This window comes from Mobula hypostoma, chromosome 2, assembly GCF_963921235.1.
Source record: "Mobula hypostoma chromosome 2, sMobHyp1.1, whole genome shotgun sequence".
In the NCBI taxonomy this organism is placed as follows: Eukaryota; Metazoa; Chordata; class Chondrichthyes; order Myliobatiformes; family Myliobatidae; genus Mobula; species Mobula hypostoma.
In genome coordinates this window covers 25,625,418-25,638,224 of record NC_086098.1, presented here as the reverse complement: position 1 = coordinate 25,638,224, position 12,807 = coordinate 25,625,418, and the positions used below count along the sequence as shown (strand labels likewise).

Genomic DNA, 12,807 nt, shown 5'->3' with positions numbered 1-12,807 from the left:
CAATGTCTGCTTTTAGCCTTTTAAGTTTTCATTGCAGGTTTCCAGTATGGACAATTTTTGATATTGTTAGAATTCACCAGTGATGTACTCTCAACTCTTTAATCATCTAAATTCATAACCACTTAATTTACATTACCTTTACATAAATTCCCATTTTTAATCTATATTCAGACCTTTAAATCCAATTTTTTTTTATTGTACTGTACTTCTCCGTGATGTGGCTAAACCAGTTGTCCTGTCTTCGGTTTACTCAGGCATGAGTCTGTTCATTCACTCTGGCTGAAGGTAGAACTGTTACAGTGGAGTCATTTAATTGTCACTGTAGTGGCTTGAGCGGATAATGCAGCAACACAGGAGCATATGAACACAGCCTTCAGTTTGTGGCCTCTGCTTGAGGTACCTCGCCTTGTCCTAAAGCAGGGGTGGCCAACCTGTTACATTTCATGTGTCAGTTTTTTCACGCACCAGTTCAGTTGCGATTTTTTTTTACGCACGAGTTCTATATTAACATATTTTTACAAGAATTGAATGGGGGTACAAAAGTTGCATGGCGCATCGGAACTTGTGGGTGAAAAAAAATTAACGCATGGGATGTAAAAGGTTGGCCACCCCGTCCTAAAGTATGGTGCAGTGTCAATGCAAAATGATGAAAAATGGGCAGTTATATAAAGAGCAACTGATAACTTATTTTTAAACTAGGCGTTAATCCAAATTCCTGCTGGTACTCCTTACGTAGTTCCAAAAGAACCCATATCACTCTGTTGAAGGAAAGGAATGCCCCCCCCCCCCAGTACTCTGACCAACCCTAGTAATCAACCAGAAGAACAGAAGCTGGAACAGACTAATCAGCTCCTTGAGCCTGCTCCGCCATTTAAAAAGATTTCAACTGATCCTTTACCTCAACACACCTTTCGAGAACTGTTCCAATATCCCTTGATCCCTCTAATATTTAAAACCTGTCATTCAGACGTTATCACAAAAACAAATCATCTGCTCACTGTAACTGCACAAATTATTTAATAGTGAAGTACTTTGGGGTGAATTGAAATTTAGAAAAAACAACAAATTAAATGCCATTGTTTTGTATTTATACTGTAAGCAGGCTACTATTTAGTTTTTGTCTTTTGCAAAAAGAGATCTGTAAAACATAAATAGTTACATTTTATAGTAACGTAGCCCTTGTAGCAAACTGCCTCTAGCTGTGTCTCAAGTATGTTCTGTAGAAACTTGGAGGCATCGGGTAAAAATTTGCTTTGATCCTTACTGCTCCATCTCCATTATTGTTGTGACTAATTCTGTTGAGGTCATTGGTACAGGATTTTATGATCCAGCAGCTGCCACTATTATCTTTCAATAATTTAGTTATTACTAAAGCCAGCAGTGGAAATCTTACTGCCTTTAATTTATTTGTACGTCCTGTAGTTCTCTATTGTTTCTAAGTTCAAATTTTGAAAATAAACCCTTTTATTTGTTTCCTTGTCAGTGATAATGAAAATCAAATGTATGTGGTCAAATCCATCCTTTTCAGGTGCCAGTGTGAACATCTCTCGGAGTAGAAGATCACAAATAGAAATAGCGTCACTAAATAGCTGATTGGAAGACCTTAACGTTTACTGCATAGTTACTTGTTATAATATAATAGAAACTAAAGTATTCTGTCTATATATCCTACATTTCTTTCCACAGCATACATTCTATTTGATATAAATAGTTTTCCCTTATTGTTAATTGAGGACTATCTACTCCTTAATGCAGGGGTTCCCAAAATGGCATCCATAGAACCCTCGGTTAGTGGTAGGGGCTCATGCATAAAAAGGGTTGGGAACCCCTGCTTTAATGGAGTTTAGTAAATACATTCTCTGGTTCTTCTTGCTTTTGTTATTTTATGGTAGATTATTCCGCATAGTCTGGTAACAAAAGAATTTGTTTGGTACGAATTTGAATATTTATTTTAAAATGGCAAAATTATCTAAAGCACTTAAAAATAATACTGCGAATAATTTTTCTGTATGTATGTGCATGGGATTGATAAAGTGAATAAAATACATAAGGAGAAAGAAATGGTAAAATATTAGGAGGTATTCGATATTTAGATATTTTATACTATCGTTATACTTTGAGTTCCTTTTGTATGTATTGTCTATCAGTGTTTTAATATTAATTTGGTCCATGTTTACTGATAAGCTGTTATCTAAAACAGATGGTAAAACTATTGTCTGTCCATAGTTTGGCACCTGGCTCAGCAGATGATGCTTGCTATCCATTTGCTTTGTCCCTGGTTCCTGTATATGCTTTAAAATAACTTGGTATTGCGTAACATCTTTTTTTAAAAAAACAAAAGTAAATTAAAGGTATATTAAAGTGCAGGCAGTGGTTCCAATCCTGATAACTCTCTATAAACTGTTTCCATTATGTGAGTAATGAACAATTCCATTGAGAGTCAATTAACATGAAAAATTATTTATTGTCTTCCCCTCTATGGTTGCAGTGGTACACAATCAGAATGCCCCAGGTCCAAAGGATTGATGGATATTACTCATTTGATCAATTATTTGATAGGTGTTAATAGAGAGATTAATTTGGTCTGTTTCCAATGCAAACCTCTAAGATAGCCTCCCACTGTGAACTGGTAGCAGAGTTCTTAAAAACAATAGTGTCTGTTTTTCTTCAGGATTAAGTATAGTTTATGCCCTATCCCACGACTCCTGAAGGTATCTGCATTTCTGTAAGTTTCATATCTTGAAAAATGATTTAAAAATTTAGGGGAGATCTTGTCAAGTTTCTGTAAATCAGGTCTTTTGTAACCCGGGGTGCCCTGTATTCACGAACCGTTATCCAGTAAGCCGCAAAATCAGCTGATCTGGCACTACCAGCATCCCAAACCTGCTGGATTAAAAGAGATTTCAGTGATTTGGATTAACATTCCTGTAGTTTCTTGCTCTGGTCACCAGGTGGTAGGTTGGGATAGAGTTAGTAACTCTTCAATTGGATTCTTTTCACTTCTCCTTTTAAATGAAGTATGTAATTTTATATTTAAAAGTTCACACATTTTGCCTACAGTTTAAAGAAGAAAATTATTACCTTCACTGTTTTCACCACCCCCCCCCACACATTTTTTACACTTTCTTTTGAAGTTTTTCTCAAGAAGCTGCAACCCTGTCTCTTGGGACCTAGTTGGATATTTTTATCTCAGATATATATGTAGAAGAACTTTCAGTGTAGTTTGTAAGTCTGTATCACTAGGTGATGATGTTTAGAATTCTGTTAGTTTGTGACATTTTGAAAGATTTGTTGATTTTGTTTCACAAAGTCTTTCAAAGAAATGCAATCAAATCATCAGAACTTTTATTCTAAGTGACTGATTTATGTCTATAAACACACAACAATTGTGCTTTCATATTCTGTTGGGGATGGAGAGAATATTTTTTTTAAAGGTAAAAGATTGCATGCTAAGTTGTCAGCAGAACTGCACTTGATCTCCTTTCAGTTTAAAAAGTGATTCAACTGCTTGCTGTCATTTGGCTGGAGGTCGTAAGAGTCTTGTGATTACTGGAGAAAGCCTGATCATGAAGTTCTCTTCCTGTTCCCTCTCAAATCATTCATGACTTGATCCCATGATCCTTTAATTCTTGATCCACTAATCCCATCTACAACTTTACACTATCTGATTGTCCATTCCATTTCCTACCGACTATCTACTCTCTTCTCGAAAAATACATAAAGCCCTATGTTTCTCCTGTGACTTAACTCTCTCTTGTTCCTTTATCAACTCCCTACTGACTGTCACTCACCCTCCCAGGTAGTAGTGCTCTCTGTTCAATTGATTTCCTTACTTCCTTAACCCATACTGCTGAGCCTTCAAAGCTGCTTATTTCACATAGATCTAGGTGGTCTTAAAATATTATATATAGGCATCTGTTAGTCTCATGAGACCATGGATTTGTACCTTGGAAGGTTTCCAGGGCGCAGGCCTGGGCAAGGTTGTATGGAAGACCAGCAGTTGCCCGTGCTGCAAGTCTCCGCTCTCCATGCCACCGATGTCGTCCAAGAGAAGGGCACTAGGACCCATACAGCTAGGCACCGGTGTTGTCGCAGAGCAGTGTGTGGTTAAGTGCCTTGCTTAAGGACACACACACTGCCTCAGCCAAGGATTGAACTAGCAACCTTCAAATCACTAGACGAGCGCCTTAACCACTTGGCCACGCGCCAACACTATCAAAATATTATTTCGATGGAAAAAAGTCAAATATTTACCTATTTTCGTATTTCCATTTGTGTATATCGATCTACGTTCATCAGTGCAAAAAAAATCCTTCGTCAAGAACATGGTGAGATAATCATTTGTCTTCAGCTATTTTTCTGAAATAGAATTAATAAAACATTTTTTTCTTTTTGCCTTCTTTGTTTTTTTCTTTGCCTATACACCTCTTCTTTCCATCTCACACCGACCTCGGTGAACCTATAAAAGCAGATTTGCAGTCAATAATCTGTCCTTTCTTTGACAAGAGCATTATCTTACATTCTAATAGTAGTGTGAAACAGCAGTGCTAACTCAGCTGTTGGTTTGGGTTCACTTCAGATTTTCTTTCCTGGTTAACATTCTCCCCTTTGATAGTTTATTTATTCTACCATTTATTCTGCAACCCCTCTGAACCAGTGTCATTTAAGTAAGACTCAGTTATCAAACGTGCTGAGCCTAAAACTGGCTAAGCTCAGCTCTCGGTCGAAGTTTGTCACTAAGTTCTGAAGAAAATACAGAAATCCTTCTAATTGGAAACTTATCAGCCAAAATTATGGTATGTATGTGTGATAAACTGATAGATGTGAGAGTTGCTGTGCACCATATAACAGCGTTAGCCTTGAGAACCTGCATCACAGCTCTAATTGCACACATAACAGGTATTGAAAGCTTTCAATAAAATGCTTTTTGCACTCATTGAAAGTGATATATAACAAATTACTGTATAAATAAAATTATGAAGTGTAAATAAAACATATACTTGATCAAATCACAAACTTAGAGATGTAAAGTTCATTGTGTAGCTTGACAACAGGACTTGAAAACTAAATTATGTTAGCATTGAACCTTGCAAGTTGCATTGAAACCAAGTTAGTGGATTTGAATGAACTTTTCTAACGCCGATGCTGGAGGAGCTACAATGGATTTATATAGATGTCCAATTAGTTACGGCAAGCAATAACATATTTTTGCATGCATAAATTGTTAAATTAATAAATTACAATCAGGATATGTGATTTCATTTCCCTTGCAGTCTTCATTAAAACGACGTGGAAGTAAAGATCTTCAAAAATCTGAAAAGAAGTCCCAACAATCTCAAGAGGTAATGTGATTGTTTTAAATATTAAGTAATAATGCAATCATTTACATGAATAATTTTACAACGTGATTTTAGTAATACTTTCTATATTTAAACCAGGTAATTTTACATGATTAATATGAATGAAGATAAGATGTAGCTTATCAACATCAATAATAGATTTTTATGTATCTGGTTAATGTTTAAGTAACTTTGAAGTCCTGAAACAAATAAACTGTCACCATGCTCTACTGCCAGAGCTCCTGCAGGATGCGGTTTAAGGGTCAAGTATTGTTGTGGAGGTGGGGTACTAGGCTGGGTGCAACCTATGCTAAGTTCCAGGTGTCTGATATCTATCACGACCAGAGAGTCATTCTATTAAATGTGTATCTAGTGGTAAGAAAACAGGGCCCAAGCAGGAAATGCATCTTGTCTAACAGGCTCACAAGAATGCTTCATCTCCTCCCTGAAGATAGCTTCATTTTACTTTGGTTGTTAATTTTTTCCAATGTCTGGTAAAGCTGGAATAAATAATTAAAGAAAGTTATGTTTGAAGCGCCAAGTCTCATTAAAATATTTAATGACCAGCTATGAACAGATTCCCTTTTTGCCGTCTTCCTTACCTCAGCTGGATATGGGCAAATTGTGCTGTGGTTTTTGTAAATTCCTAAATGTGTGTACCCCCATTCTTTAGGAGTGCTTATCGATAGAGACTTCCATTTGGTTGTAATACTCTTCGTATTATTTTTCAATAGGACCTTTTAGTTTGGATGGAAAGGATTAACGTATGCTCCCTCCACCTGTTGTTGCCATTTGAGAGCCATTGTCTTTTAGATCTTCCGTTTTGATCTTGTTTCTTTCTCTGTAGATGTAAATTTCAGCTCTTCAGATTTTCCATCTTTCAAGACAGGAGCCTAGAAATTCTGTGTCATTTTGTAATGCTAAAATGAAATGGCGGCTCTCTGTCACATGGCACTCCTGAGATTCATTTCTATTTCAGTTTGAAGGTGGAGTATCAAAATCAGAATCAGGTTTATTATCACCGGCATGTGGCATGAAATTTTTTCACATGGAGGAGCTCCTGTATCACACATCTAGCCTGCTGAGAGAGGACCAATTCCCCCAGAATGAACTTCCAACACAATTGTTACACCAATGGGGGGGGGGGTCAATTAAGTCAGCATAGTGGGCCATTGAAATCTCATCCTAGTCCACCCTCAACTAAATAGGTGAACTTTTCCCCTGCAGCACTCCCCAAGAAGACAAGGTCTATGACAAAATAATATTCTTAAAGAAAATTTGGTATTACATCACAAAGTTGATGCTAAGTTCATAAGTCCGTCTTGATGGCTGAAAATATTCATTCAAATGAGCTTATAAAACTTGAGAATTATAAATTAAAAATGAAAGTGTTGTTATTTAGCTGATCATCAGCTATATAAAGTTATCTTTGCCTGTTAGTAATGATTCAAAGGTATCTGTTCCTTCAAATGATCATGGTGGGAATTATCTTTTTGTTAATTATCCTCAAGGAGGACAGTGATGATATAAAATGCCAACTACAGTTCATCAAAGAAGAAGCAATCTTAATGCGTAAGAAAATGGCAAAAATTGATAAAGAGAAAGACAGACTGGAGCGTGAATTGCAAAAGTACAGGTCTTTTTACGGGGACCTGGATAGCCCTTTGCCGAAAGGTGAAGCAGGAGGACCTCCTACAACCAGAGAAGCTGAACTCAAACTACGCCTCCGGCTGGTAGAAGAAGAAGCTAATATCTTGGGGAGAAAAATAGTTGAACTTGAGGTTGAAAACAGAGGGCTGAAGGCTGAGTTGGATGACGTGAGGGCCCACTATGAAAAAGGAGGGATAGGTGGTGAAGATTACATGGGTGTTGGGGCTTCCGCTTTCCGGGATCAAAGTGAAGCTGTGTCTGAGCTGAGGCAGAACTTGCAGCTGGTTGAGGATGAAGCCGAATTACTGAGACGCAATCTGGCTGACTTAGAAGACCAAAATAAGCGCCTTTCTGCTGAAGTCAATAAATACAAGTACAAAACAGGAAGTGCTCAAGATGCTTCCAGGAATAACGAGAACTCCAAAGTCACGGAAGTGCTACAAGAAGAACTAAAGGCAGCGAGGATGCAAATCAATGAACTCAGTGGCAAAGTCATGCAGCTGCAATATGAAAATCGGGTACTGATGTCCAATATGCAACGCTATGACCTGGCGTCCCACTTGGGTATCCGCGGAAGTCCCAGAGACAGTGATGCAGAGAGCGATGCAGGGAAAAAAGAGAGTGATGATGATTCCCGGCCTCCCCACCGTAAAAGGGAAGGGCCCATTGGTGGAGAAAGTGACTCGGAAGAAGTCCGCAACATCAGGTGTTTACAGACGCCACCGAGGTCTTTATTTTCCACGGATGGCAGATTGCTTCAAAAAAATCTCAAAGACCGACAACAGATGTCAGACATACGGCTGGAAGCAGAGCGACTGAGCAGAACTATAGATCGATTGATCACTGACACGAGCACAATAATAACCGAGGCAAGAATTTATGTGGCAAATGGTGATCTGTTCGGCAGAATCGAGGATGAAGATGAAAGCAGCCGGATTAGAGAGCATGAACTTCTCTACAGAATCAATGCTCAGATGAAAGCATTTAGGAAGGAGCTGCAGACTTTCATAGACAGACTAGAGGTACCAAAAACAACAGACGAGAAAAATACAGAGGAACCTTTGTCTGTTAGTCAGGTAAGAAAGGTTAATGTGAATCATGTGACAAAGGTATCAACGCTTTAAATTTAGTTAAGTGTTGATATCTTTATTGAATGAGTTAGGTTCTTAAAAGATTGCTTGAAACTTGTTATTCATGACACCTTAATAGCATATTTAATCAAAGAAGAGAGTTTCATTATTCCTTTGTGAAATCTGCTGTGAGAGCATATCAACAGTTGGTAACACTAAATGCATTATATAATAGAGGCTTGGCTATGAAAATGTTTCCATTGATTTCAGTGGACCCTGCAAAATAGAAACAGAATTACGAAAGTGCAGTGCAATACGCAGCTGCTACAATCTTCACCCTTCTTGGACATCCCTTGGTTAATAGTTGGGGTCCATGGCATAAAATAGGTTGGAAACCTCCTTTAGGTTAAGGATAACTTGCTTCCTCTCCAGATGTTGATGAGGCCAAAATGAGACCTCTAACACCATGCTGTTGGTGGTGCAAGGTGTGCTTTATGCAGCAGATGGTTGGGTGGTTTGCTTAGGTACTGAGCTCTTTCACTGTTTATGTTGGGCTCTCGGTGACTGAACTCGTCGGCACCATCTTGAATGGTCTTTCTTCATTTTGCATAATCGTGGGCCAAGGTTTCCCTTGAACCAATTGGAAGATTGCACTTTTTCAAGGGAGGTCTGAGGACATTTTCTCTGTTCATCTGCCAATTTGTTGTCAAGACAGAGTCTGGAGTAGTTTGTCTATTTTGGGACTCTTATACCAAGTATATGAATGTGCTGGACAGTCAGTGTGCTGCCTGACCTGCTAAGTGTTTCCAGCATTTTCTGTTTTTGATTCAGATTTATAGATTTCTGTTTTTTTTTAATTGTAATTAGGGGATGAAAAGTTGAAAATTCTGGCCTAGAAATGACACTGTTGTTGACTTGCTTGTCCTCGCAGTGGATTGGGAGAATTTTGCAGAGAAAGCATTGGTTATATATTTCAGCACTTTGAGTTGGAATTGGAATTGGTTTATTATTGTCACATGTGCCGAGGTACACCGAAAAGCTTCACTCGTATACCGTTCTTACAGACCAAATCATTACGCAGTGCATTGAGGTAAAACAATAACTGAATGCAGAACAAAGTAACAGCTACAGAGTGAGTGCAGGTAAACAATTACAGTAGATGCAAGGTCATGACGAGATAGATTGTGAGGTGAAGAGTCCATACTAGGGAACCAACCATTTCAATAGTGGTATTACAGTTGCCTTTGAGTATGGTGGAATGTGCTTTTAGGTTTATGTGTCTTCTGCCCGATGGGAGTGGGGAGAAGAGAGAATGTCTGGGGTGGAAGGGGTCTTCGATTCTGCTGGCTTCTTTAGTGCATGCCATTGAAGTGTGGACAGTGTGAGCTACATGAGCATTATGTGGTTGGAGTGTGAACAGTGTGCAGGAGAACAGGAATCTCTGTCCAGTAGACCACATGCATTGTGGCAGGTTTGTGGCGTTGATCTACAAACAGTTCTTTCCTTAGACAGACAAAGTCTCTGCTGAAGCAATAAAAGTAAAGATGAATTTCTTCTTTGATGTCAGCCTTCACTGAGGGATAGGTCCTGAGATGAGGGGACAGTCCCCTGTTTTCAAGGGTATTGCTTTGAACCTTTATTGTCAAAGGGTGATATTTTACAATGGGAGTAAGACTCTTTTTGTTCAGTGAGGGCAAGTGCAAGGCCCACTCTTTGGTATACTTTAGTGAACAAGTTGACAAGTTGACAATGTTCACCCTCAGAATGTGCACTTGTGCAAATATCATCTGCATAGAGCAACTCAGTGCCTGAAGTGAGAGTGATCAGAGACAATGCCGATTGAATAGTTTCCACTTTGCCGGGGAGTCTCATTGGAGGAGAGATGCAGCATCACCATGCATCTGCCAGAATTGTGTGCATTTAGTACTACCAATGGAGGACAAATTTATATGTGCACATCTTTACAGCAGTATCTTATTTATCATTATTATACCATCATTTACAACTTCCACTTAAAATTTATTTTTCAATTCAAGGAAATGTCAAATAAGTTCAGTAACATTACTTACTAACTGCCCATTACGCCTGCTGGTGTTTAGGGCAGCAATGGAGGTCCTCCATCTGTCTGTCCTTGGCCATTCAAGTGTAGAAGGACTCTTCATTACTGTTTCTTGTACAGGGTTGTTAGTCCAGAGCTGAACCCCCAAACCTGGAGGACTGATGGACCACTCTTAGTTTGGCCTCTACCCTTTGACCCAAGTTTGGCATGGGTGACCCTACATAGAGCCAAAGCTTAAGGCCTGACTCCAGCCAGCATAGCTCTCTGAGTCTTTGAGCCTCTAAACCCTATGACAAGGTTGTGGTCCTCTTGGAGGTTCAGTAATGTATATTACCCATTTTTATGTACAAAGTTTTGTAAATTTTTGTATGCTCTAAGTAGTTAATATATTTGCAGTACCATGTTGTTGAAAATTGTGTTGTGTTATCTTATTGTTCGTTTTCAAAAGTGAAAATTGCTATGATACGATATTCTGGAATGTAATAATAATTCTTATTTTTTGTATTTGCCTGTCCAGATGTTTCAACCTATTATTTTACTTATTCTCATCCTTGTATTATTTTCATCATTGTCCTACGCTACCATATTTAAATTGGTTTTCCTTTTCACGCTTTTCTTTGTTCTGTAGAATCCCCATCTACTTCAACATACTACCTTTTTAGTTTATTCATTTATTTTAATACCTCATCAAGAAATCGGCAAATACAAAATAACACACTTAGCAGTCAAGACATTACAGAATCCAATATGCAAATCGTTGTTTAATACTGGAGACTACCAATTTTCAACATGGATTTTTACATGAAGCCATTAGGTGAGTCATTTTCTAAATTGTTCCTCCTGGTGAAGTCTGATATAATAATGCGACTGTCGTGTACTGTTCAGCTGGGTCTTCTAAATATGCAGTAACAGACTACAACAAGTTCAGAGTGGATCAGATTATAAGCACATTTATTACTTGTAAGGGAAGACTACTTCTGTACATTAAGTCATCAGTGGGTAGCTTCAATCTTACAGCTCAAAACAGATCATTTTTATACATTTACAGAGTTGAGTAATTCATTAGCTGCATGTCTTTGAGGTTGTTCCATCCCTTAATTGCATTCCTGTCTCATCTTGCATCCATCTTGAATGAGTGGCATTTGTCTTTAATGAGCCTATTTGTCTTTAAGGCTTCTTCCCCCCCCCCCACCCCACAACTGTGTCCTGTTTTACTCTCCTTTCAATCATGCAGTATGAAAACACTCTGTGCTATAAATCTCATACCCTTGCAAGCTTCCCATCCAACCATTTCAGCAAACTAGCAAAGCACTCTGGGATCACACAGGTTCCATTTTGTCACATTAAATTTTACAAAAGTTATAGATTTGTATAGACTTAAAGGTTACAGATATATTTCCACATGACCTTATACTCTTTAAATTGCTTTATTCAATTTCTAAAATATGGTGGCATCTATTAGTCTTGTGAGACCATGGAGCTGCGCCTCGAAAGGTTCTCCAGGGCACACGCCTGGGCAAGGTTGTATGGAAGACCGGCAGTTGCCCATGCAGCAAGTCTCCCCTCTCCACGACACCGATGTTGTCCAAGGGAAGGGCAAGGGCCAATACAGCTTGGCACCAGTGTCGTCGCAGGAGTTGCCAGAACGAGGTTCATAATCATAGTCATAGTCATACTTTATTGATCCCGGGGGAGATTGGTTTTCGTTACAGTTGCACCATAAATAATTAAATAGTAATATGTAAATTATGCCAGGAAATAGGTCCAGGACCAGCCTATTGGCTCAGGGTGTCTGACCCTTCAAGGGAGGAGTTGTAAAGTTTGATGGCCACAGGCAGGAATGACTTCCTATGACGCTCAGTGTTGCATCTCGGTGGAATGAGTCTCTGGCTGAATGTACTCCTGTGCCCAACCAGTACATTATGTAGTGGATGGGAAACATTGTCCAAGATGGCATGCAACTTGGACAGCATCCTCTTTTCAGACACCACCGTGAGAGAGTCCAGTTCCATCCCCACAACACTACTGGCCTTACGAATGAGTTTGTTGATTCTGTTGGTGTCTGCTACCCTCAGCCTGCTGCCCCAGCACACAACAGCAAACATGATCGCACTGGCCACCACAGGCTCGTAGAACATCCTCAGCGTCATCCGACAGATGTTAAAGGACCTCAGTCCCCTCAGGAAATAAAGACGGCTCTGACCCTTCTTGTAGACAGCCTCAATGTTCTTTGACCAGTCCAGTTTATTGTCAATTCGTATTGAAGGCAACGTCGGACTGTCTTAGGGACTCCAGCTCCAGATTTGTCCTCAGGGTTTACTCCTGAAGCCTCTCCCATGAGTGGGTATGGCCGCAAGGCAGCGGAGGTTTGAAATCAGAGTTTTCCCTTTCTTAGATGGACTGCCTTCCCAGGCTGACAAGCTCCATCTACCCGAATTTCTAAAATATGCCATCTATAATATTACCAGCTTGATGAGGACAATTAACAGTAGCATCATGATAACAGAAATACAGTAAAATAGCTTCAAGTCCATTGGTGACATCAGTGGCAATAGAATTTTTTTTGGAGATTACTCAGAACAACAATCTGGAAAATTAAATTCCACATTGATGTCAGAAAATGTATCTCGGAAAAGTGGGTCAAGTTCACTGTTTATTTAGCTTCTTATTCTTATGTAGACCAGAATAT

General features: G+C 39.0%; 1 protein-coding gene and 1 long non-coding RNA gene across 3 annotated transcripts in view; one reads left to right on the top strand and one right to left on the bottom strand.

The window, feature by feature from the left end:
• Positions 1–12,807, top strand: part of LOC134338512 (microtubule cross-linking factor 3-like) — an 88,318-nt gene that overhangs the window by 26,063 nt on the left and 49,448 nt on the right. For both annotated transcript variants that reach the window (XM_063034393.1, XM_063034404.1), the window contains exons 5-7: positions 5,274–5,342; positions 6,851–8,065; positions 10,636–10,932. In XM_063034393.1, the coding sequence (XP_062890463.1) occupies positions 5,274–5,342; positions 6,851–8,065; positions 10,636–10,746 (1,395 nt within the window). In that variant the 3' untranslated portion in view covers positions 10,747–10,932. The remainder of the gene's footprint in view (positions 1–5,273; positions 5,343–6,850; positions 8,066–10,635; positions 10,933–12,807) is intronic.
• The window catches only part of LOC134338550 (uncharacterized), a 38,451-nt gene continuing 28,339 nt past the window's right edge, over positions 2,696–12,807 (bottom strand). The window contains exons 2-3 of the long non-coding RNA XR_010016257.1: positions 4,255–4,359; positions 2,696–2,883 (exon numbers count right to left, since the gene is read on the bottom strand). This is a non-coding gene — a long non-coding RNA (uncharacterized LOC134338550). The remainder of the gene's footprint in view (positions 2,884–4,254; positions 4,360–12,807) is intronic.